The sequence below is a fragment of the Jaculus jaculus genome, chromosome 7, assembly GCF_020740685.1.
Source record: "Jaculus jaculus isolate mJacJac1 chromosome 7, mJacJac1.mat.Y.cur, whole genome shotgun sequence".
NCBI classification, from domain to species: domain Eukaryota; kingdom Metazoa; phylum Chordata; class Mammalia; order Rodentia; family Dipodidae; genus Jaculus; species Jaculus jaculus.
Genome location: NC_059108.1, coordinates 121,927,354 through 121,954,517, shown reverse-complemented (window position 1 = coordinate 121,954,517; position 27,164 = coordinate 121,927,354). Strand labels below are relative to the sequence as shown.

The window sequence follows — 27,164 nt, the reverse complement described above, 5'->3', positions numbered from 1 at the left end:
TGGTAAGATGCACAGGAGCTAAGGAAGCAGAGTATTGGATCAGTTTGTTGTTCAGCTCAGCCAGATCTGGTAACAGCATTAGTGGCACTGCTGCTACTGGTTGTGAAACACTTCCTCATGGGCTCATGGAACTTAGTCACATCATGCCCAAGTTCATCTCATCCCGTTACAAATAACGTGATGTGACCTAGCCTGCCAGGCTGGTTATAGAAGAGATCTCCTTTCTTTTGCAGGAAGAGAACAGACCAGTGGGAGGGTTTTCTCTTCGTGGGTCACTCGTGTCGGCTCTGGAGGACAATGGTGTCCCCACTGGTAAGATGCAACTTTGATCCTGGCCTAAAGAGCTGAGGGCTTCCCATCAGCACCTCAGTAATGCCCCTGTGAAAAAAGACTGCACTTTGGGAACCAAGCAGAGCTACCCTTATTGAAATAGTTTTTTTTTTTTTTTAGTCATTTATATACTTACTTGAGAGAGAAAAGGTGGGGGAGGAGGGAGAATGGGCACACCAGGGCCCCCACCTACTGCAAATGAACTCCAGATGCATGCACCACGTTGTGCATCAGGTGTACATGGGTACTGAGGAGTTGAACCTGGGTCCTTAGGCTTAACAGGCCTTACCTGCTAAGCCATCTCTCCAACCCAAGATAGTGGTTTTTTGAAGCCAATTTTGGAGGGGAAAGGGTATATGGGATGTTTTTAAGTGTCTTAGGAATATAACTCAATAGTCCTTATTGTTAATGTTCTTTTCAGTCTGTGCTGCTGGTCCGTAAATTTCCCCTAAGTTTAGTTAAGGAGTACAGCACTGTGATGTTGATACATGCTTTCATGACTTCACATTTGCTAGCTATGGTGAGAAGATAGCATTATTCCCCTATTGTGGAGCAGAGTTGAGGTTCAAACTCAAAACAAGTTGAAGCCAAACATCAAATTTTGTGCCTGCTTTTTATATAAACATATTACTTTTTTTTTTTTTTTAAATTTGAGAAAGAGACAGCGAGAGTGAGTGAGAATGGGCCTTCAGCTGCTGCAAACAAACTTAAGACGCATGTGCCTCCCTTGTGTGCATGTGCGACATTGTAGTTGTGTCACTGTGTGTCTGGTTTACTTGGGACCTGGAGATTCGAACATGGATTCTTAGGCTTTGCAGGCAAGTGCCTTAACCACAAAAGCCATCTTTCCACACCTCCCCCCCTCCATCTTTTGTTGTTTGAGGTAGGGTCTCGCTCTAGCCCAGGCTGACCTGGAATTCACTATGTAGTTTCAGGGTGGCCTCAAACTCACGGTGATCCTACCTGTATTTCTTGAGTTCTGGGATTAAAGGCATATATGACCACTCCTGGATTAGATTCTTTGATGTGCATAAAACTGTAGGTCTGTGGCTTGTGTAGGAACAGGAGAGCTTCTAAGAATGTCCAGACTGTCAGGTTTGTAAGTTTCAGAAGTGTGAAGAGGAAGGAGGGAAAGGGAGAAAGCATGTATCTGGTGGCTTTTTTTTTTTTTTTTTTTTTTTGAGGTAGGGTTTTACTGTAGTTCAGGCTGACTTAGAATTCATTCACTATGTATAGTCTCAGAGTGGCCTTGAGCTCCATGGTGATCCTCCTACCTCTGTATCCCAAGTGCTAGAATTAAAGGTGTGTGCCATTATACCTGGCTTGGTGGTACTAAACTACTTTTTTGGGGTAAATACTTTAGAATGTTTTAATGTGTTTCAGTTGATTTTTTTTTTTCTTACCCAGGGGTTAAAGGGAATGTCCAAGGAAATCTCTTCAAAGTGATTACAAAGGATGACACACACTATTATATTCAGGCCAGCAGCAAGGCTGAACGAGCTGAGTGGATTGAAGCTATCAAAAAGCTAACATGACAAGGACCTGAGGGAGAACCAAGGTTCCTCTCTACCTCATGACAAAGATAAAACTTCCTGGAGAACGGGAGTGCATTGTGACTGACATGGGCTGGGAGTGTGCCTTGGTAGTAGACTGCCTGGCAGTCCAGAGGTGACAGGATCAATTCCCAACACTGTTAAAAAAAACAAACAAAAAAAGACTTCAACGTACACTTTGCACTGCTTTGGAATGAGACCATTGGGCTAGTTCCTTGGACAAGTGTGGTGCTATTTCCTTCCCTCTCATCCCGTTGCCAGCTGAAAAGTTGGAACAGCCATTCAGTATCTGCATCTTGATGTTTGCTCTTCCGGACAGAGGTCTTTGGGGAAGGACTACAGTAGTATCCTTTTCTTTTCACATTAACACTGGGCATGCCATCATATTCAATATTAGTCTCAAGGCAGCTGTCAAGTGATGTCAACCTCTAGAATTAATAAAAAAATTTACATTTGTTTCTGTTAAAACTCCTGACCAGTTATGTCTTCAAAGGTTTCCTGCCCACAAGGCCATACATATTATGTAAATTGATTATGGAATAATTTCAAGTGATCTGTCAATACACTTTATCTTAAAGTGGGGATCTTGACAAGTTTGGTTGAAATGTTCTACTTTGTAGAAAAATCTGGACTCAGCAATTTATCACACATTAAAATAGGTACAACCACAGCTTTCTTACACAAAAATGGCATTAGGAAAGAGATGCAGAACAAGAGTTCTCTAAAAGGGCAATGATACAAATGGGAAAGGTTAAATCAAAGCATGAACTTTTGTTTTTAACTGAAATAGGCACCAAGGACCTTCCCCACTTGGGAGGTTAATCCAAAGTAGTGACGTCTCCATCATACAGGAATTTTTATAAACATTTTTTATTACTTTCAAGTTTATACAGTTATCTGGCACATGCTATTCCTAGCATTCTTGCCAAGTACCAGGGCCTCGACTTTAATGAATAGATAAAATACATAACTTTTATTTAGGGGAAGTAGGCATTTCCAAAGTGCTCAAGTAAAAATCTGTCTTCTTAAAACTGCTGGTCAGGAATTCCAAGCTAGTGTTTCCTTTATTGCTTATGTTTTAAGAGTGCTTGTATTTTTTATTTTTTTTATTTATTTTTTTTTTTTGAGGGTCTCACTGCAGGCTGACCTGGCACTCACTCTGTAATCCCAGGCTAGCATTGAAGTCAGGCAGTCCTCCTGCCCGGGATTAAAGGCATGGACCACCACACCCACCCAGAGACTGCTTCTTTTTAAAGCGCCATTTTTCACTTTGCATCTTGTCAAGGTCTGACTTGGCATCATTTTTAGAATATTCACAGGAACTCACAGCCACTTGGTTTGATTGCTTCCTGCCTTCAAATTGCTTTTCTTATATGGGAGACAAGGAATCCCCAGAGTTAGAAAAGACCATCAATTCAAGGCAAATCAGTGAAGTTGGCAAGGTACTAGGCCTTTATAGATTTCAAACCATTTTAATTGCCCCTGGTGTAAAAGTAGCCAGGTCATGACTGACTAGTCTTGACAGCTGTGAGTTAACTTTTGCTAGGCACGATGCAGTCATTAGGGTGTCTCTGTAGTGCCCATTGAATAATTGAGAATTATTCATGTAGTTTGCTTTGTTTTGCTGTAAAACTGATAGAAGTGGCTTGAATGTTACTTCCTTTTAGTCATTATTTTCAGTTAACTCATACATGAGACCCAATTATTGCTGATTTTGTTATGTGGGTTAATATTCACTTGACCCTTAATAAAGGCTGAGGGTGGAAAACAACACAGTCAGCATTACTAAAAGGCTTTGATGGGAGAGCCAAGATCAGGGTAAATTCTGCTGTCCAAGTATCTCATGGCTGGGGGGTGTATATTCTTATTCTCGTGTGTCTTGGTCTTGCTTTTAGGTCAGGTTACCTGTATGCTTCTAGTTCAGTTTGTTTTCATCATAGTATTGGTTAAGTGAGGTACTGATTTCTTCTCTGGCTCAGGTCATCAGTTTACAAAAATGTGCATTGAGCAAAAAGCCCACATGGGTTAAAAATAAACACCAGGGAGATCACAAGTAGTTTTAAAGTTATGGCTTTCTAAGTATAAAAGTTTTCAGTAAACATAAGTAACAAAATTCCCAAAGGAGCACCTGACGCGTTGGTTAACGTTTTTTCTTCTATGGTACTAGAGACTGAATTCAGGGCTGTAAGTGTGCTAGGCAAGCACTTTACCAGAGCCCTGGCCCTTTGAGACAAGAGTCTGGCTAAATTCCCCTGCTGGTTTCAAACTTTCAGTATTCCCGTCTCTGCCTCCCAGGTAGCTGGGGGAGGGGTGGGTAGTTGTGTGCCACCCCACAGCTTTAGTAACATGTTGATGCTGTGTGCTTTTCAAATTTTTTCCTTGATGCCTCACATAGAAGTGAAAATTCCGTGTGAATTTGGAGTACAGCTTTAGTAACATGTTGATGCTGTGTGCTTTTCAAATTTTTTCCTTGATGCCTCACATAGAAGTGAAAATTCCGTGTGAATTTGGAGTACATCAGATTCTCTAAGTATTCCAATGTGGTATGGTATGTAGACTGGTAATCATGGCTGCCTCTTGGAAGTGGGTCATGTTGTTAGCTCTCTATAAGAAAACTAAGTACAGTCTTCACAAATGGCTCAGACTTATCTCTAAGTTTGTCCTTTAAATTTTTTGAGTGGCATAGCTTTGCTATAGTTATTCAAGCTGACCACTAAATTTAGGATTCAAAAAATCTTCCTGCCTCCACCAAGTAACTGAAATTATAGGAGTATGTGGTCACACCTAACTCCATAACCTTTGGTTTAGTCATGGGCTGGCTAAGGTGTTTTTTTTTGGCCTACAGATACAATTAAAAACCTAGTGCTCCAGTATCCTAAGACTAGCCATGCCAAAGTAACTCGATTTCCTACATCCAAGTGCCACATCTGTAAATTCAAATGTGTTACCTGTAAAATTGATTTTGTACATAAGCCTTTAAAAGAACTAGTTCTTGAAGATGAAAAACTGTGGAAATATGGAGAGAAACTTGCTATGTTTGACCACATCCCTGTTATAAAAAGTGAAGATTTGCTGGTACCTGGCAGATAGATAAAAAAAGCTCCTAAGAGTTGGGTGATGTTACTCAATTTAGAGACAATTACCTATTATTGCAAATTATAATTCAAGTAATTCAGTTCACTAACAAGGACCCAGTGTGATAAACTGTCTCATACCACAAGGTGTTATCAGCCTTAAATAGGTAAAAGGCACTTAGCAATGTAATTCTTTAATTGCATTTTAAGGCTTTCCCCAATTAAGGGTCAGTTTCACTATGGTTACATTTAAAAATATTTTCTCTAGCCAGGTGTGGTGGAATATACCTTTAATCCTAGCACTTGGGAGGCAGAGATAGGAGGATCACAGTGCATTCGAGGCTACCTTGAGACTCCATAGTCAATTCCAAGTCAGCCTGGGCCAGAGTGAGAAAAACCAAAAAAGAAAAAAATTTCTCTAAACTCTCTTTTTGAAAGGGTCTATTGTGTGGTTTGATCACATGCTTATATTCTCTGTCTAGACTACAAAGATAACAGAAGTAAGGTCTTAGCATTCAGAATGCTTCCAACTGGTGACAAGGAAGAAGCAGCCTATAGTTAAATATCCCAGAAATTTATTTGATGTTTGCTTGATACACTTTTTAATAGAAAGATTGGAATTGTTTTGGGTGCTCCTGGCAAATTTCATGGAGGTCCTGAACTACACAAAGGGAGCCAATCTGGAGACATCAGAAACGGAAATCATCAGCCCAATTTTAGACTTGTTCTTAAAAATTTGTTTTTGGTCAAATCAAGCCACTCCCTTAAAAATGCTTGATGTGTTTGAGCTCCTATGTGAAAATGGCTGACATCTAGGAGGGCCTTTCATGGTCTAGTCTGTTGAATACTTAAATATTCGGAAATAAAAAATATTGAGCTTTGAAGTTTTCAATACTGGAAAACTTTTTAAGTCTAGGGTTTCCGGTCAGCAAGACTGCTTCCTGCTCCTTGAACTGGACTGCTGCCCACAAGTTAATCCTCCGCTTTGGCTTCCATTTCTTCAGCATCGTCGTCTCCATCCACTTCTGCATTTTCTCTCTCAAGCCTTTCCAGCTGTCTTGCAAGTTCAGTTTCATCTGTATCTGTGACCACTTTGGGCTGTGGAAGAGCATAATTTCAAAATAAGTACTCAAACAGTTAATAGATTTTCAACACTACTACTGCCTAGAGTTCTTATTTTAACTTTAAGAATGAAGGGTGACTTTCTTATGGCTCATCTGCCGATTTCCTTGCTTGAGTGACATCTCTCCCTTAGCCGGTGCACCCCAGTGGTCCCCTGGTCTCCACCACTGTGGACTGGGGTTACACATCTGCATGACCAGCTTTTTATGTAGGTGCTAAGGAGTTGAAATTGACAGCCACTGTCCCAAAAAGGTCCACATGCTTAAGTGGCAAACCTGCTTAACTACTGAACCATCTCCCCAGAACCAATTTTTAAGTTTGTTTAAAAACTGAGAATTTAGTTCAGACACACCTGCTCATGAGTACTGGCTTACTATTAATAAACTCTATTAGCTGAAAAATAGAATAAATTACAAGAGTGCAAGAAAAATGAGTATATTAAAATGGAACAATATTGTCTGCTACTCTTATAAGCTAAAACTGAAAATTTGCAACTGTAGCAATCTTAATTGTCAAGATAAAATGAATGTTCTGTAAAAACATCCATCTTGAGCACATGCCTTTAATCCCAGCACTCAGGAGGCAGGGTTAGGAGGATCGCCATGAGTTCGAGGCCACCCTGAGACTACAGAGTGGATTCCAGGTCAGCCTGGACTTGAGTGAGACCCTATCACAAGGGGGGGGGGGATCCTTGCTGAGCATGGGGGCACATGCCTTTAATCCAGTACTCAGTAAACAAAGGTAATCACTGAATTCCAGGGCAGCCTAGACTAGAGTGAAACCATACCTCTAATAATAATAAGCATAAAATAAAAAAATTTAAAAATGCATCTTCTGAGCTCAAAATAACTTATTTAATATTTGTTCTCAGAGAATGAATCATCATATATACATAGAAATTAGGTTTTGGTTTAAAAAAAATTTTTTTTTTTTAAATTTTAGAGTCAGAGAGGGAGAAAGAGAGAGAATTGGCATGCCAGGGCTCAGACACTGAAATGGAACTCCAGATGCTTGCGCCACCTAGAGGGCATTTGTGACTGTAAGCGCTTGCCTCACCTTTGTGTGTTTGGCTTATATGGGTCTTTAGGCCTCACTCACAGCCAAGTGCCTTTAACAGCTAACTCATCACTCCAGCCCTAAATTCTGTTCTTATTGAGATGAATTATTTCACCCCAGTCTGTTATATACTCCAGGCTGCTCTGAACTTTTGATACCCTCCTGCCTTTGTTTTCCGCTGCATGTCTATCCTACAATATAACATTCCAGTGCTGACAGATATTTACCTATAAAAATACCTTTTAGGAATCCTCTGAGTCAATGACTGTTTTGGGGAGAGCTTTTTGAGGCAGAGGGCCTCAGTCTGGAGCCCAGGCTGGCCTTAAACTCATGGCAATCCTTCAGCCTCAGCCTCCCAAGTGCTGGAATTAACAGTCATAATTATATGAGGAACATGCCAGTTCGTATCTGATGTTTTAAAAGGCAGTGAGGGCTGGAGAGATGGTTTAGAGGTTAAGGCACTAGCCTGAGAGGCCTAAGGACCCAGGTTCGGCTCCCCAGAACCTATAGCTTGAGCCAGCCACACAAGGTGATGTATGTGCATGTGACACATGCCCACAAGATGGCGCATGCATCTGGAGTTAACTGCAGTGGCTAGAGGTCCCATTGTACCAATTTTTCTCTCTCTCAAATTAAAAAAAAAAAAGGCAGCGATCCAGTTATTTTAGAACACATATTGTTTTAGTTTCTTAAAAACTTTAACCAAGTAAAAATGAAGACTAATCTTACCTCCATTTGAATTTTGAACACACCCCTCTTCTCCTCAATCTTTTCTTTGATGACAGCCATAGCTTGATTGAGGACAGAGAGGCCTTCTGTTCTCTCCAGGGTTGTCGTTGTCATCACATACCGAGGAGGTGCTATTAGATTAATCTAGAGGAGAAAGACAAAAATTCAGTCATGACTGGTATCTACAGAACTAGGATGTTCAAGCTGGTGTGGTGGTACGTGCCTTTAATCCCAGCATTGGAAAGGTTGAGGTAGGAGAACCACCTTGAGTTCAAGGCTAGCCTGGGCTACAGAGTGAATTCCAGGTCAGTCTGAACTAGAGTAAGGCCCCACTTGAAAAAAGCCACTAATAAAAAAGGGAGGTATTATGTTCAAAAAATAATAATCTCATACATTGGGCTGGAGAGATGGCTTAGCGGTTAAGCGCTTGGCCTGTGAAGCCTAAGGACCCCGGTTCGAGGCTCCGTTCCCCAGGTCCCATGTTAGCCAGATGCACAAGGGGGCGCATGCGTCTGGAGTTCGTTTGCAGTGGCTGGAAGCCCTGGCGCGCCCATTCTCTCTCTCTTTCTCTCTGCCTCTTTCTGTCTGTCTCTCTCTAATAAAAAAATAAAAATGTTTAAAAAAAAATAATAATAATCTCATACATTATTAACAAGTTATCCCACCTCAGTTCCTAATTCTGTATTTGTTAATAAGCAACAGCTAATTGATAAAATGATCTTAATCCAGCATATTCCCAATGTATTACAACATGAAAAATTACAATCTTCCAGGCATGTTGGCGTATGTCTTTAATCCCAGCACTTGGGAGGTTGAGGTAGGAGGATCTCTATGAGTTCAAAGCCAGTCTGAGACTACACAGTGAATTCCAGGTCAGCCTGAACTAGAGTGAGAGCCTACCTCAAAAATAAACAAAAAAAATTTGGGTGTTTTTGGTGGCCAAATCAATCAATACCAGCATAATGGGCAATTGTCTCTAAATTGATGGGAATAAATCCTTCTCAGAGATTCTGAGTAATAGTCATATTGTTAGTAACCTAACTTCAGTCAAGTTGTATGTATGCTGATGAAAGACTATCAGCCTTTCTTTCAGAGTGCTATGAGCATTTTAGCTAATTCAAGTCTTTAATGTAAAGTACATTTAATATTGCCAGCCTACTCACAATAAGAATCCCTATCTATTTTGACAGCAGACAGTGCCAACATCAAAAGGCCACTGCATAGTTGCAAATATCCACCAACAATATCACCAAAAAGCCATTGCTCAATTTGGAGAGAAAAAACAAATAACAAAAACAAAACCACATTTACTATGAGACACAAAATTTTTTTCCCTTGAGGATCAAACCCTGTCCTTGAACATACTAAGAAAGTGCTTTACCACTGAACCATATTCTCTAGTCAACATAATTGAAAAGAAGACTGGAATATATTTCAAAGGCCCTTGTTTTAACTGCTAGTACATATACCACCAACAAACCAACTCACCCACCCACCACCCCAAGATCCTGGTGTTTTTAGGTGGTTATTCTGCAGGATGGCAGAAAACTGATGACTCACCTTGATGGGCATGGTTTCCGTAGAACAATTCAACCCTGCTCTCAGGGCTTCTTTTACAGCATCAATGCCTTCATAACCATAGCAAGCCACTTCAATATCTAAAAGTATAAAAATTCAAAAGCTGACCACTGAAAACATGCTAAGTATTTAAAAGTTTAAATGAAACAGGTATGAAGGTACACTCATATTCAAAGATTTAATCTATAATTACAAATAAATCCCACCTATTTTCACAGTCAAATATGTGAATATGGCTGGGCAGGGTGGTTTACAACTGAGATCTGAACATAGGGAAGTTGCAGCAGAAGGACCAAGTTTAAGGCCAGTGTGCTCGCTACACATTAAGACTCTCAAAAACAAACAAAAACCTTGTAAGATCTGAATATGTCGTCAAACTACCATTTCTATTTTATCAAACCACCTGGTAACAAAATTATAAGAAGCAAAGAGACTTACTTTAACAGTAAGTTGTTTTAGATTTAGAAATCCCCTACCCTTTGACCCCAAAATTCTTTTAGAAATGTCTTGAAGAACCCTTGTGGGTTAAATATGTTAAGTACATTTGTAATTGAAAAAACTGGCCAAATTTGAGTTCATCAAGAGGGCATTGGTTTGTGTTGCATTTTATCTGTTCTTTGGATTACTATCCAGCTGTCAAAAAGATAAAAGAATGAGAAAGTTTCTATGATCTCCATGGAAGAGTAACCAAAATATACAGTAAAAAGAATAGTTGGAAACCATTCTGCTACTATGGCCCCATTTTTGTAAAAACATTAAGCCAGGCACGGTGGTACCTGCCTGTAATCCTAGCATTAGGGAGTTTGAGACAGAAGAATCCTAAAGTTACAGTCTAAAACAAAATAATTTTTAAAGGGCTAAATTAAAATTACCTGAGCTCATATGAGTTGTTTTACTTGTGTTAAAATATACATTTTTATAATGAATCTGTATATGCCAAAATAGCTTGAGGTGAGAGTATGGTACTATGATAGACCATCAATCCAGTATCTATGAAGCCTTGGTTTGACTCTCAGAACTGATAAACTCCAAACTTTAAAAAAAACTCCCGATGCATGTACCTCTTTGTGCACTTGGCTTTATGAAGGTAGTGGGGAACTGAACCTGGGTCTTTAGGCTTTGCTAACAAGCGACTTAGCCGCTAAACCACCTCTCCAGCTCTAAACTCCAAATTTCTGTTAGATTAATATTTAGAACAATCTATATTTGTTGCAATATATACTTTGGAAGTATCATTACTTAACTGATTTTTCAATAAATGCAAAGTATTCTAAAAATCATTTAAACAGCAACTTACCTGCTCGAATTTTGACAGCTTGTGGGGTCAAACGCCTATTAATATTGTTAATTAGTACTTCACGTTCATCTTCATTTAAATCTAGGCTATCCAAAATAGATGGGTCTCTGATTTAAGACAAAAACAAAACAAAAACAACAACAAAAAAAACACACAAAAGGTCAAGGTTATATTACTGGTAACTGTAAAACCAAACACATTATACTATGGAATAATGAATATACCTCAATAACTAATGATGATATCCTAAAAAATATAAACTGAGGATAAAAATAACATATCACACAGGACTACTATATTAAATGAGACAATATAAGCACTTAGCAGTGTCTAACAAACAGATAACAATCAACTGATTATCAAAAGAAAAATTTTAGATATCTAGCTAAAACCAGCAACTTCATACCCCCTATTGTAAGTAACATCCTACAATAATTAAGCATTTCCATGTAGTCAGCATTTTCTACCTTCAAGGAACTTAATGATCTAGGTAGGAATGAAGAAGTGTTTAGGAAAATTTGTAGAAATACAATATACCCATGGACGCCAGAGCAGCTACTGGGGTCAGGAAGGATTTCATGAAGGAAATCACATTTCATCTGATGCAATTGTATGTGTGTGTTATATACAGATAGGTGTCAAATTAATCCTATGACATAATTCCATTTCTAGAATACATCTAAACCCTTTGCGTGCGCGCACACATGTTTGAGAGAGAGAGGGGTTGGGAAAGAAACATCCACCCACCCACAATACTGTTTGAAAAACAGGACCAAAGGGGAAAATAACCAAGTACTTAAAAGGGGAATATATAAGCATATTAAAATAAAGTGATTTAGAATATGCATGAAGTGCATATCTATCAATTTATTTAAATCTTTCTCAGCCTTATAAAGCAAATTGCAAGCTATAAAAATCAAGGGATTAAAATTTGTATACACAAATGATCATACATATACTTTGTGGATCTATAGGCTTGTGACCAGAAATATTTTTGATTACCCCCCACACCAGATACTGGAGTATCTGCATATGCAGAATGAGATATGTTGGGGAGAGGATCCAAATTTACACAATATTTTGTTTCATGTATGCTTTGAAAAAAAGTTAACTGCATTTTAAAACATTTTATTTATTTGCAAACAGAGACAGAATGAGGGAGGGAATGAGCAAGCCAGAGTCATTGCAAATGAATTCCAAATACGTATGTCGTTTTGTGCATCTGGTTTTACGTGGGTATTGGGGAATCAAACATGAGCTCTCAGGCTTTGCAAGCAAGCACTTTGAACTGCTAAGCCATCTCCCCAGTCCTTCATATATGCATTATATTCATATCTTCAAGATAATTATCTTTAGGTTAGACATGGACTTTTCCACTTATAGCATAACATAGGTACTCAAACTTTCAGATTTCAGGACATTTTGTAGTTTTGATTAGGGATACATAACATGTACATATAGCAAAATTATTAAAATATGAATAATGATATAGACTAATAGTTTCTGGGTAGTAGTTATGACTGATGAGTTAGGGGGATGAAGGAGGCAAAATATTATTTCCAACTATTTCAAAAAGTTTATTTATAAGGAGCAATATGAAGGACATGTTACAAAGAATCACTGTTATTTAAAAGTGTACAATTGCAACATAGGTGATGAAGCAAGAGTGTGTTAAGGAAAAGGAGATAAAACATGTCAAGGCATAGCGATAATGGAGGGTGGTTCTGGAGACACAAGTTAAGGATATAAACGGGGGCTCGACTGTAAGCTAAGTTCAAATATATACTGAGTGAGCTGGAGTTGTGGCTCAGGGGTAGAGTCACACACACAAAAAGTACTGGCTGAGGAGTACAGAACAGATGGATAAAGCAGTGGTTAGTGGTGAACAACAGTGAACACTTAGAAATGAGCTCAGTGTTTGGGCTTGAATAATAGTGCCACCATTTGTCAGCAGTGTGACCTTGAGCAAATTATTTGACCTCTGCCTCAACTTCTTCAACTATAAGGTAAGAATAATAACAACAATTATGTCCTAGGTTGTTACTTTATTTTTGAGGCAGTTTCTTACTCTAATCCAGGCTTACTGGGGAATTCACTTTGCAGGCTAGGTTGGCCTTAAACTCATAGTGATCCTCCTACCTTAGTCTCAGTGTTGGGATTAAAGATGGGTTACTACCACACATCTACATATATTATTTTTTAAAAAAATATTTGCTTATTCATTTGCAGGAGTGTGTACATGTATGGGGACACTGGGGACTCTCACTGTTGCAAACAAACTCCAGACACGTGCATCCAGCTTTATGTGCAAGCTGGGGAATTGAACCAGGGCCAGCTGGCTTTGCAAGCATGTATCCTTAACCACTGAGCAACATTTCCAGCCCTTCTATTATTATTCTACACACACACACACGCACACGCGCGCGCTCTCTCTCTCTCTCTCTCTCTCTCTCTCCCAACTAGTATGGATTTGGTGTGCTGGGGATTCATAACAGACCCAGGTCTTGCTCACTCATTCTAGAGTTGAAACCAGTACTTCTTAGCACAAACAAGGACTAGCAACTAGCCTCAGAGCAATATTAATGTTTAGGAAGGAGTAGTGGGTAAAGCTGCAGAAATAACATGCACAGAGAACTGAAGGATCTTGTTACTAGAAGAATACAACATACAAGACAAAGTCAAGGGAAGGCTGAGAGGTAGTTTTTAGCATTAATGAGAAAAACTAGAGAATATTTTTATTCTAATACAGCAAAATTAATAAAGGAAAAGGATGGAGATTCAAAAGAAGGGAGTACCTAATGGAGACAGATCCTTGAGCAGAAGACAGGCACAGGTTTTAAGAGTATTTTGAGGATTGGAAGGATATGACAGGTAGGACAAAAAGAAGTTAGTTCAGATGCTCTGGAAGGAAGGAGGAGTTCCTGTGCAATGGCTTCTTTCTTTTTAAACTAAGATGTGTAGTGAACACGTCAACTAAAAGTGAGGGAAGAGGCTAGTATAGATTTCTAAGGGAAGACTATGGAGAAACTCTAAAACAGACATTACAAAAATTGAGGGAAGAACTGACCAGGACCAGAGAATGTGGGCAGCAATAAAGGCCCAGCTGAGGCTGATAATATGCAGTGACACCAACCTGTAAGATTGGTTTTCCTAGCAGCACCCAGCAGGCTATAAGTTCAGAGAAGGCAGGAACATCGACCCACGGCTGGATTTAACAGAAGAAAAAGAGGGCAAAAGCTCACAACAATGGCAAGAAAATTACTGAAATGATGGATCCTATTATATCTATGTTGAATAAAAAAGTCAGGAAAGAATGACAGTCAGAGAAAATTGGATTTGGATCCAACCTAATTCTTAAGAACTGGATTATGTCGGTGCTGGAAGGACAGAAGAGTGTGGTGACAGAATAGAATGTGTGAATTCAAAGTTTTAGAAGTGAGAAAATCCTGGTGATAAGACGGAGGTCACAACATGGAAGACTGACAAACATGGCATGGGTTCAATGTCAGTGTAACTGAGTTAAACATGAAGTTAGTTTTGGATGAGGCATCCACACTGGTATTGAAATCATCTAGGATAATGACAAAACTAGAAAATGAAAATGTCCAAGGGAACAGTGTGAAATAAAATCATGAACCTATATAAATGTCATGTGACACACTTGACAATAGGATTATCCTACACCATCGGTCTTTCATATTGAAAAAAAAAAAACTTTTTAACCTAAATATGACAAGGATTCAATGTAAGGATATTGTGCAACTGAATGTTAGACCATTTGTGTGTGAGCTAGACCCTGAAGCTGAGCTAACAAGACAGAATCAAAAAGTGTTCTTACGAGACGGCATGCTTAAATGCATCATAGGCACCGTATCCAGGTCTCTTGTACTTGTCATCAAACACCCAGGCAGTCCTCTGGAACAGACTTTCAAGCTGCTCATCCTTGGTGTATTCCAACACCTCAGCAACATGACGAAGAATGCTATAAACCTACAAACAGAATGAAGAGCTCAACAATTCCAAAACAAGAGATCCATAAACAGATAGTTTTACATTTCAGTGGACAGTAGTAGAAAACTCAACAATTAAAGATCTAAATACAAGTTATTTTTCCATAAAGAAATGTTCCCTTCCTCATATTAAATAACCCTAATGGGTATAACAAATCAAAGTATTACACATTTAGTCTTTGCACTTGGATCAAGTCTTGACAATGGAATAAATTACCACCTTTGACATGTTTCCTTATTTGTGACAGGGAGAATTTAATCTTTTATTTCAGAGAGCTCTTGCATAATCAAATATATAAACACGCTTAAGAAAGAAATTATCATGAGTATACAAGATTTCAAAATTTCCCTGCCTCCTCCCTTCTCTCACTCCTCTTCCTCCCTCTAATATTCCTTTTTCCCTTTCCTTTTCTTTTCTTTCTGACAGCCTCACTCTAGCAACCTGCAACTGACTCTGTAGCCCTGGCTGGCCTTAACTCATGGTGATCCTTCTATCCTTATAATTACTGGGATTAAAGGTGTGTGCTATCATACCAGGCTAGATCTTAACTTTTCTTTTGATCTTTTATCATTTTAACAATTATTCTTTAATCCAAAAGCAATTCAGGGCTTACTGAATAGAGAAAGTATTTTAAAAGGTAGTTTCATATATCAAAACTGAGTAAAGAAAGGTCCTAAATTAGCTACTTCATTTTATAGTTTTGTTGAGATACTTTTTTTTTTTTGAGACAGTCTTGGTATGTTGCCCCTGCTGGGCTCAGCTAATCCTTTTGTCTCAGTCCCCCACATACCTGGGACTCTAGATGCACATTACTGTGCTATGTAAATACTCAACAATACCTAAGAAGACAAAAACAAACAAGAGTGGAGTCTCACAAACGTAGTGGGACCTAAAGCCACGCACCTCCCTCATCTGTAACGTGAAGATCAAACTCTGGCCCTATGCGTGCGAGGTAAAGGCTCTGCCTCTGAACATCCCCCGTCCTTGTTTGACTGAGACAGCGTCAGATATGAAGGTCAGACTGGCACGAATTCATGATCCTCGTGCCTCTGCCTCTGAGTACTGAGATCACAGGTGGGTAGCGCCATGGCCAGCTTAAAATTTTGTACTTGCAATATGAAGTCAGATGATGCCAAAACTATTCATCTAAAGACTAAATTCAGAATGCCTGGTTTTACTAAAAAAACCAGGGCAGAGATCTGGGTAATGGTCTAATGGACTTTGGCTTTTATTATTTCTTTTATTGGGATTAACTAAGATTTCATCTTGAGGACAGGAATACACATGGCAGAAAAGAACAAAACTCCTTAGAAAAGGGTGGAGAAACCACAAACAATGCCTTTAAAAATTAAAGGACTTGGGCTTGGGTGTAGCTCAGTGATAAGTGTGTTTGTGAGGTCCTGGGTTCAATTTTCAGCAGTAAAATTAAAAAAAGACATTGATAAATAGAAAGCCAGCTGAAATCACCCCATAGTTAATTTAACCTTAAATGGCCTCACAACTAACCTCTAGTACCAATTTTACTATATTAGATCATGGGCTGAGGAGGTGGCTCAGTGGCTAAAGGTGCTGCTACAAAGCCTACCAATCCAATTTGACTCCCTGGTACCCACATAGAGCCAGGTGGACAAAGTGACACATGCATCTGGAGTTCATCTACAACCTTGGTGCCTCTCTCTCAAAAAATAAAAACACTTCAAAATATTAGAACACAAAAAATACTAAATTTGCTTTTGAAGTCAAATGTTCAAATTATGTTTCCATTTAATAATGGGAAACAATATACTACAGAAATTCCAGGTCAGCCTGGGCTATGGTGAGACCCTACCATGAAAAACAAAAAATAACAACAAAAGAATCTACTATAGAAAAGGCAGATTTTGTCATCTTTTTTTTCCTGCCAAGAATGAGAAATACTGTCTATTACTTGTGTAGTGAATTAATTTGACTTAAAAAAAAAATCAACTTAGCTGGGTGTGGTGGCACACACCTTTAATCCCAGCACTCGGGAGGCAGAGATAGGAGGATGGCTGAGAGTTCAAGGCCACGCTGAGCCTACATAGTAGATTCCAGGTCAGCCTGAGCTAGAGTGAGACTCTACCCTGGAAAACCAAAGAAGACAAAAAAAAATCAACTTACAGTTTTGGATTTTGTGAATTTGTCTTCACATTTGATTGCTTCCTCTGGAGAAACTCTTCTTTTTGACAAATCAATATAACCTGTATAAGAATATATTGAAAGAAATTTTACTTGCTCAGGTGTCAGAGAGCTAGTGTAACCATTTTTAAAACCAAATTCACTATGTTGGCCAAGCTTATTATCCTCTAAAACCCTATCAAACAAATGTCTCTCCCTATGCCTCTGTAGAGTAAGAATTCACCATAGTCTGACTGAGAGACCATCTTCAAGCCAGGTGTGACGGTGCAATCCCAGCTCTCCGAAGGTGTGGGCAGGAGGATCAAGAGTTCAAGGCCAGCCTTGGCACATGAGACTCTTGTCTCAAGAACAAAAAGAGGTCATGGGAAATGGCTCAGCAGTAATTTGCTTGCAAAGCTTGCCATCCAGGGTTCAATTTTCCAGCCACCCACATAAAGCCAGACAGGCATTTGACTGGAGTGACAAGACACACTGGCACATATGCATGCAATTAAGTCATTTTCTTGTCTTTTTTTTTTTTTTTTTTTTGGCTTTTCAATATACTATGTAGTCTCAGGGTGGCCTCAAACCCACAGTGATCCTCCTATCTCTATCTCCACCCCACCTGGCTTTTTTTTTTTTTCTGTAAGGAAAAAAGCCTGGTGTGGCAGCCTATGCCTTTACTCTCAGTCAGAGTCAGAGGTAGCAGGATCGCCATGAGTTTGAAGTCAGGCAGTGACAACAGAGTGAGTTCCAGGTCAGCCTGGGCCAGAATAAGACTCTACCTAAAAAAAAAAACAAAAACAAAAACAAAAACAACCAACCAAAAAAACCCCACTACTCCTAACAGAAGTAATATTAAAATCACCAATTACCGGGCTGGAGAGAGGGCTCAGCAGTTAAAGCATTTGTCTGCAAAGCCTAATGATATAGGTTTGATTCCTCAGTACCCACGTAAAGCACAATGCACAAAGTGGCACATGCATCTGGAGTTCATTTGCAGTGGCTGGAGGCCCTGGTGTACTCATTCTCTCTCTGCTTGCAAACAAATAAAATTTTAAAAATGACAAATACCAAGAGATAACTGTACCAAATTGACGAAAGATGCTTAAGCATGTCTCATATCACTGAAACCTGAAAACAATCCTGCATGATACTTTCTCAGAGACCAGACCTAGTTCTTTAATCTAAAGAAATGAAAGGACTAACTTGTCAAGCAGCAAAAACACAGCAAAGAGCCACAATTTCACCTTGCTAGGACTTTGGTCCTAACTGGTAATAGTAATGAGTGAACAGCCTTGCCTCACTCTCCATATTGGAAGAAAATATCTATTGCCTTTTCTCCTAAAGGTTCATCAGATTAAGAAAGTATTATTTCTAGCATAACAACTATTATGAATGGGTACTGAGCTTTGTTAAATGCATTAGTGCATTTATCGAAATGATATTTCTTTTTTTTTTTTTAGAAAGAGGTAATTTTTTTTAAATTTCATTTATTTATTTGAGAGCGACAGACACAGAGAGAAAGACAGAGGAAGAGAGAGAGAATGGGCGCGCCAGGGCTTCCAGCCTCTGCAAACGAACTCCAGACGCGTGCGCCCCCTTGTACATCTGGCTAACGTGGGACCTGGGGAACCGAGCCTCGAACCGGGGTTCTTAGGCTTCACAGGCAAGCGCTTAACCACTAAGCCATCTCTCCAGCCCGAAATGATATTTCTTGTATCAATAATACATATCATCTCTATTTTAGATGCATTTTCTTCACTTAAATCACTATAAAATGTGTGCTGGCCTCAAGTGATTCTCTAACTCCAACCTTCCAAGTAGCTGGGATTGTAAGTATAGGCCATATCATGCTTTCATTTTTTTTGGAGGGGGGGGGATTGAAATTCAGGGTTATTAACTCTTACCTCTGCCACCACACCCAGCTCTTTTTAAGGTTTTTTAAAAATTTACTTGCAAGGGGAGGGGTAGAATATGAATGAGAACATCGGGGCCTCTAGCCACTACAAGACACATGTGCTACTTTGTGCATCTGGCTTTACATGGGGACTAGGAATCAAACCCAGGTCATTAGGCACTGAGGCAAGCACCTTACTGCTGAGCCATCTCTCCACCCTCTACAAGAATATTTTCTATTGTGTTTGAGCAATTATAACATCTGCTTTAAAAGTCTTGTCTTAAAGATGGGCATGGTATCTTACATCTTTAATGTCAGTACTCAGGAGGTTGAGGTTGAAGGATTATAGGAGGCTAACCTGGGCTCCAGGGTGAGTTTCAGGCTGGCTTGGGCTAGAGTGAAAGCATATTTTATATAATAAAAAATTATGAGGAAGTTCGGCATGGTGGTGCACACCTTTAATCCCAGCACTTGGGAGGCAGAGGTAGGAGAATCACTGTGAGTTCAAGGCTATCTATCTTTTACTTATTTATTTATTTGCAAGGAGAGAGAGAGAGAAGACCAATAGAGAGAGAATGGGCATGCCAGGGCATCCAGCTACTGCAAACAAACTCCAGACACATGAGCCCCTGTGCATCTGGTTTACGTGGGTCCTAGAGAATAGAACCTGGGGCCTTTGGCTTCACAGGCAAGTGCCTTAACTGATAAGCTACTTCTCCAGCCCTAGGCTATCTATTTTAAGACTATACACTGAATTCCAAGTCAGCCTGGACCAGAGTGAGACCCTTCCTTGAAACAACAACAATTATGAGGAAAGACACTATTCTGGTTCCTTTCTGGACAGTGATGTGAAAGTTTATATATTAAGTACAATCAAGTAGTTTAATTATTTAAATTAAGTATTTATTTTGGGTGGGTTATATGACATCTTCTAAGTATACCAATATAAGGTCATGAGAAAAAGTATTTAAATGCTAGCATATAAAAAATTAATCATATATAAAAGAGAGAGAATACCAGTCAACTCAATGGTGGAGATTCAGAAATAAAAGTCACATGAAGATCACTGATAAGCAACTGTTCAATCTTGACAAGAATTAGTTACCTAAAACTAACACTGTGATGGTCAATACTGATTGTTAACTTGACATGATCTTAGAATCAGCTGGGAGACAAATCTTTGGGTAAGTCTGAGAGGGAGTTTCTAGGTTAGGTTATTGAGGTGGGAGGATCCAATAACTGTGGATGGCACCACCACAGGCTGGGATCTTGGATTGAATAAAAAGATGAAAGCAAGTGGATCATGAGCATTCATTCCTCTCTGTTCCTCGACTAAAGACTCAATGCAACCACCTGCTTCATGCTACTGCCTCCACGACCTCTTCATGATGGACTGCATCTCCCTGAATTATAAGCTGAGATAAACCTTTAAACCTCAAGTTGCTTGTTAACTATTCTATCACAGCAACAAGAAAATTAACTAACACGACTTTTTTTTTAAAGTAGTTTATGTTTATTTATTTGACAGAGAAAGTGGTGGGGAGAGAGGCATAGAGAATGAGAATGGGCATACCAGGGCCTCCAGCCACTGCAAATGAACTCCAGATGCATGCGCTCCCTTGTGCATCTGGCCAATGTGGGTCCTGGGGAATCAAACCAGGGTCCTTTAGCTTTGCAGGCAAATGCCTTAACTGCTAAGCCATCCCTCCAGACCCACTAACACGATTTTCAGTGACTTAGAGTAAGAGTGTTTAAGTTAAAAAAACATTTAATAGTATTGTATACTGTTTAGGAAAAAAAGTTTTTCAATGGTAATAATGCCAGACATAGAATCCAAGATTTTGTAGGATCTGGGGACACAAGCACTTTAATTACTGAAAGACATACTTGATTTAAGTTGTGCACACACTGCTTTTTCAAGGCTTATGTAATAAGGGGGCTGGAGAGATGGCTCAATGGTTAAGGTGCTTACCTGCAAAGCCTAACAACCTGGGTTCCATTCCTCAGTACCCATGTAAAGCCAGATGCACAAGGTGAGGCATGCATCTGGAGTTCGTTTGCAGTGGCTAGAGACCCTGGCATGCCCATTCCCTTGCTCTTGTTTTTTCGTATTAAAAAAAAAAAAAAAATGGGGCTGGGGAAATGGCTTAGCAGTTAAGGCTTTTGCCTGTGAATCCCAAGGACTCTGCTTTGATTCCCCAGGAACCATGTAAGCCAGATGCACAAGGGGGGTTGCATGCATCTGGAGTTCTTTTGCAGTGGCTAGAGGCCCTGGTGGGCTCAGTCTATCTGCCTCTTTCTCAAATAAATAATAATAATAAAGGTTAAGCTGGGCATGATGGCACATGCCTTTAATCCCAGCACTCAGGAGGCAGAGGTAGGACAATCACGGAGAGTTCAAAGCTACCCTGAGACTACATGATGAATGCTAGGTCAGCCTAGACTAGAGTGAGACCCTACCTGGAAAAAAAAACAAAACAAAAATAAAGAGGTTGTAAGGTATTTCTAAAACCTAATTACTTTTGCCTCATTTCTATTCACTCAATAGGCTTACTGCCAATTTATCCTCATAAATACTAGGGGGAGGGGATTCAAGTTATTTGACCTACAACGATTTATCCTGGGATATACCAATTATGCCCTAAAGAGGTCTTGCTGATGGTGAACTGGCATTCTTCTCTAGTAACTTTGTACATGGAAGATTTTAAGTAAAAAAAAGTTTAAATTCAGTAGACACACTTTAACAAACCATTTAAAGACATGAACTTTTAGCTATAATTTTTAAGAGTTTTTTTTTTCCTCACTTACCTTTTTCTTTGTCCACTCTAATGACAACTACACACTCATTTCTGCCAATTCGGATGAGTTTGTTTATAGAACGGATACGTCTTCTGGACAACTCACTAAGTAGAATCATGCCTTCAATGTTGTTATATTCCAACAAGCTGACATAAGCCCCCATTTCAGCAATGGACCTGACATTCACCATCACTACATCTTCCACTTCAGGAAATTTGTGTTGATAAAATCTACAACTTAGACCCGGCATTCTGCAATTTAAACAAAAATCAAGTATCTAGTTAAGGTTAAAATAAAAGTCAACTTTATATCCCTTACCATTGAAAGAAAAAAAAAGTTATTTGTCATCTCAGTTCTTTCAACTTCTTAAATACCAGAAAATGGATGGCTATCTAGGACCGAAGCTTGTTTTCATTTTGCTCTACATTTCTATGAAGCTTAAGTGATTCTTTGCCACCACTTTTAGAGCAATCATAAAAAATAATGACTACCTATAAAGTACCATGGGACCGAGGGATTAAAGGAATACTAAAAGAAAATACTATTTTAATGCTACTACTTAAGTAAGGTGTGGCAATGCACACCTGTAATCCCAACACCCTGGAAGTTAAACCAGGAGGATCAACTTTTGAGGGCAAAAATTTTTTTTTCGAAGATACTGTTTCAAAACACATGAGGAAAACCAACCGAACACAATTTATAAATATCCTCCAATAAAATTCTAAAAAACATTTTATTTTTATTTGAAAGGAGAGAGGGAAGAAGGGGGAGAGGGGGAAAGAGAGAGAGAATACGAATATGAACATGTCGGACCCTCCAGCCACTGCAAACAAACTCCAGATGCATGTCCATCTTGTGCATCTGGCTAATGTGGGTTCTGGGGAATTGAACCTGGGTCCCTTAGCTTCGTACACAAGTGCCTTAACTGCTAAGCCATCTCACTCAAGCCTTCCAGTAACATTTTAAATACCAAATGAAGGTATTAGTACTACTAAAGGAGTATTATAATTTATACTATCTTCTAACAAAATTTAAGTCACTCTCCAAGTCAGCACATGCTATAAACCTAGTATATAAAGGGAAGAATTATTTCTTTTTTGTTTTACTTCGTGTGTATGTGGAGGGGGAGACAAACACAGAGGCTGAGTGTATGGACATGCTAGGGCCTCTTACGGCTGCAGACAATGCCAGACGCATGCGACATTTTGTGCATCTGGCTTTACGTGGCTACTGCGGAACTGAACCTAGGTTGGAGAGCTATGCAAGCAAGCAAGCACCTTTAACCTCTGAGCCATCACCTCAGCCCCAAGGGAAGAATTATTCTGCTAACCAAAACCTTAACCAATGTACCAAAGGTTATATACAATCTTTTCCTTTTTCTTTGTGGTTCTGGGGATTGAACTGAGTTCCTAGTTGCACATGAGGCAAGTGTTCATACTTTGCCTTGTATGACCTGTATCCTCATTCTGTTATCACAGCCAAAATTCTATTATCATATGCCAAGGAAATAAAACTTCATTAATCAAAACTCAATGAAACTTGTTTCCTTTAAAAATGAAGTTTAATTTGTAGTTGTTATTATTTCCAGCTTCTATTATTCCCCAGAATTTATTTACTTTGACAAACTAGGCCTTGCACATCACCAACGAGCTATGCCTGAGCTCCTCTATTTTTATTTTGTTAAACAGATATACATAATCTTGAGAATAGCTTTATAAATCTCCATAGAGTTCAACTTGCTTTTACCTCCAGTGTTCAAGATTATTTAAAACTATTCCCTTTGATCCACCCAAACTGCTTTCAGCACTATCCCCTTTGTAACTATGCACATTTGAAAAGCTTTCAAGGGCTGGACAGATGGCTTAGCGGTTAAGGCACTTGCCTGCAAAGCCAAAGGACCTTGGTTCAATTGCCCAGGACCCACATAAGCCAGATGCACAAGGTGGTACATGTGTCTAGAGTTTGTTTGTAGTGGCTGAAGGCCCTGGCATGCCCATTCTCTCTTTCTGCCTCGATTTCTCTCTCTCTCTCTCTCAAATAAATAAATAAAAATAAAAAAAGCACTCAAACTAATTGTGGAGATGACTTTCATGTTTTCCCATTAACCTTAACCTGCTTATTTGTTGTCAAGTATTCAGAAGACAGGCAGTAATAGGATCTAAAGGCCTAAGAAGAAATTGTAAAATCTTGGGGCTGGAATATGATGGCTCAGCAGTTAAAGGTATTTGCCTGCAAAGCCTGCCAGCTGGGGTTTGATTACCCAGTACCACATAAAGTCAGATGCACAAGGTGGCTCACACATCTGGAGTTTGTTTGCAATGGCTATGTTCTCTCCCTGCAAATAAATGATAAAAATAAATAAATAAAAACATGTGAAAATTCACTTATTTCCTTGTTAACTGGGAAATAAGGCATTGATACTTGACTTTAGAAGTAGATTATCTAGCTGGGAGAGGTGGCTCATACCTGTAATCTCAGCACTAGGAGGCTTAGGTAGGAGAGCCATGAGTTCAAGGACAGTCTGGGTTACAACGTGACCCTGCCTCAAAACCACAAAAGAATTAGATCATCTACTTTCAGCATAACATGGTATGAGAATTATTACCTGGAAACCACAAATACCTCCCAACCACTGGAAAGATACACATGAAAGATTTATACATTTTTCCATTCCCTACAATGTCTGGCAACTACCTATTTCTTCTTCAAGATACCACCTTCTTCTTAGTTCTCTTTTTACAGGTAAAGAAACTGAGGCAAGGGTTGAAGAACTCATTCCTTTATATAATGACATATGATTAAAGTCAGGATTTGAACCTATGAAATTTGGATTCAAAGCCAGTATTTATTAAGAGATGTTACAATTAGAAACATCTTACATCAACAAAAAGTAACTAATATTTTTATTCAGTGTTGGAAGAATACATCTTAAATTAGTCCAAATTAGTATTTGTACAATACTAAAAGTACTGTTTCACAAGCAAAAGCAACTTATGAGGTAGAGATGTATTTTACTTGTGACTTGACAAAATAGGGATTCAGTAAACAAAAGAAAGTAGACACTCAATGGCCAGAATTATCCATTAGGAAACAGCTGACTGGGTGTTTCATTTTAAATAGGGCTTTTTTTTGGAGGCAACTGTTTTCAAACATCTGTATCTAGAATACTTGTTCATGAGAATGTAAAAAGACTTTCAATAAGAATGACTACTTTAGAGGCATAAGTCTGCTGTCAAAATATGAAATAAAAAATGGACTATTGCTAATGGTATTTTACTCACAGTAAAGCTAAAAAGTAGTAACTACGAAAGAATTCCTAACACATAACTTGTGAATTGGTCAGTAAGACTTTGAACACATCACCTTATGAAATGCTGGTAACTTTAAAAAAACAAATTACTTAACCTCCCCCCCCTTTTCTATCAGGGAAAAAGAAACCACACAAAGTATTAACTCAGCCCTTTTTATAATTTTCAAAGCTTTATGACTTTCAACAGTATCTAGTCAAGCAAATCACTTCTGAACTCTGAGAAAGCCCTGGTCTTGTTTTCCAACCTTTGCTTTCCTACTAAGGAGCTGTGGTTGCCTGGGAAAGCCATCTACCTCCAGCTCTTAGCATTATGGAAGGTGTAATGTTCTACACATACTTCATGACAAAGGAGGTACTATGTCTCATTTTATAATTTAATTTGTTGAACAAATTATTTTTGCACTTGTTAGTAGGTACTAAATACTACATACACAAGGAAAAGTCTTGCTTATGGAATTAAGAGCAGAGTGGGGAAAAAACTGGCAATACTACAAGGTGCTAATGAAAGCAACAGTGAAACAAACAAGTAATCAAGGAACAGAAATGTTAAAAAAACAAAAAACACATCCTCAAGGACAAATAGTAAGTACTAAAGACAAGAGTTCCTAGTCTGCTTTCTAAATCTGAGTGTCTTTTGTATACGGATGAGCCTCAATATATCAGAGCACTACAATATTGTTATATGTTGTGTTCTTGTCTTCCTCTCTTTCTTTGAGTCTTATTATGTTGCCCAGGCTGTCCTCAAACTCAAGAGTCCCTACTGTTGCCTTTATAGTTGGGATTACAGGCAGGTATGCACTACACCCACTCTGTTATATGTAAAACAAAACCAAATCATTCACGTTTCAAAAGCTGGATTTCTAAGATTTCAAATACCTTTCATTATTAGTAATTTTGCCCTTACTAATGGCAGGTATGACTTCTAAAACCAGCACATGGTCAAATCACTGACGCTGGATATAGGAAGTACTCATTTCAAAATAAAATGGTGTATCCATGTCCTGGGAAGAATAGTTCAGCTCTAAGATTTACTAGAAAACCCTCCTCCTTACAACTAGATCTTTTGAGAATCAACAACTGTCACCAGATGAACTGAGAAAAGGAGCTAAAATTTCATTTAAGTAACAAACTTTTGACAAGTGTTTTCTCCCTTAAACAACAATTCAGTCTGGAGGCAAACCAAGACTTATGTTGCACCTAACTCTAAAAGATTCCTTAATTTTAGGCTTTTTGTTATGCACAAGATCTCATTCTATTACCAATGAAGACTGATACTAAAAAAAAAAAAAAAAACCCTCAGCAGTATGACTGTTTAAATTCAAGGGGTGATTCACTCTACATAAATACAAAACCAGAACAAAAAGGCAACGAGCTTCAATTTTATCAGATTAATAATAAACTCTTCTTGGGCGCAGCTCTTTTCAAACATGGTGGCCTGTCCTAATGGTTCCTTGGAGAAGAGGTCAGTCTGGTTTCCACGGGGAACAGAGGGAAGTTTTGATTGCACTGGTGTGGCGGAAAAAGGGGGTTAAAAAAAAAAAACCCTCAGGCTGGGACAAAACCGAGTGCTCAGTATGGTGGGGCAATGGGCTGTCAGAGAGTTCTCGAGAGGCCTTCCCACTCAGGGCATCCTCTGTGCGCGCTCGGCCCACTCGCCTCTGGCACCCAGGAAGGGACACCCAGCCACGGAGAAGGCGCAGGACGGAGCGCGCGGGTGGTGGCGACGGTGTCCAGGCACTTCCCGCGCAGGGAAGGGGAGGGAGGGCTGCCAGCCCGGGCCTGCCCTCGGTCGCCCACTCCTGTCAACCGGACGGCAGCTAGAGAGGGGCTCCGTGGGGAAACCGAGCCGCGGGGTTGGTCACCTGAGGTGTCTCTGAGAATCCCGCGCTGGGGTCCCACGCCGTGCTCTTTAAAGTCGCAGCCGCCCGACTGGGTACACCCGCACCGGACGCCGACCCTCCACGGCGTGCGCTTCGCCCAGCCCCACGGCGCATGCGGAACCTCCTCTCACTGCGCAAGCGCCGACGGGACGCGCCCTTCCTCACCACCGACCATAGAGTCTGGGTCCTCCGAAAACGAGCAAGCGCGCCAATCTCGTCTTCTAGCTAGCTATAGACTTTTCTTAGTAAACGCGAAGGGCTCCGGAAGGGGCAGGATTCTAATTCCTTGCTCCAGAACGACTCCTTTCTCAAGAGTTGCGGTTATACCAAGAGGTGGCGCTGTGACTAAAGACGGAAAACGGGAAGAGAAGGAGAGCCACCGTCTCCAA

At 39.6% G+C, this 27,164-nt stretch overlaps 2 protein-coding genes across 4 annotated transcripts in view; one reads left to right on the top strand and one right to left on the bottom strand.

The window, feature by feature from the left end:
* Positions 1–2,858, top strand: part of Plek2 (pleckstrin 2) — a 28,700-nt gene extending 25,842 nt beyond the window's left edge. For all 3 annotated transcript variants that reach the window (XM_045154478.1, XM_004649272.2, XM_045154477.1), the window contains 2 exons: positions 234–312; positions 1,738–2,858. In XM_045154478.1, the coding sequence (XP_045010413.1) occupies positions 234–312; positions 1,738–1,865 (207 nt within the window). In that variant the 3' untranslated portion in view covers positions 1,866–2,858. The remainder of the gene's footprint in view (positions 1–233; positions 313–1,737) is intronic.
* A 2,654-nt stretch (positions 2,859–5,512) lies between these two features.
* On the bottom strand, positions 5,513–26,915 carry Eif2s1 (eukaryotic translation initiation factor 2 subunit alpha). Its single transcript, XM_004649271.3, has 8 exons — positions 26,758–26,915; positions 21,595–21,836; positions 16,890–16,969; positions 14,578–14,729; positions 10,740–10,846; positions 9,425–9,522; positions 7,865–8,008; positions 5,513–6,055 (listed from the first exon to the last, which is right to left on the bottom strand). Exons 2-8 carry the CDS (start codon positions 21,833–21,835, stop codon positions 5,930–5,932), a joined length of 948 nt encoding a protein of 315 aa, XP_004649328.1. The 5' UTR covers position 21,836; positions 26,758–26,915; the 3' UTR covers positions 5,513–5,929.
* Between the last annotated feature and the right edge of the window lie 249 nt (positions 26,916–27,164).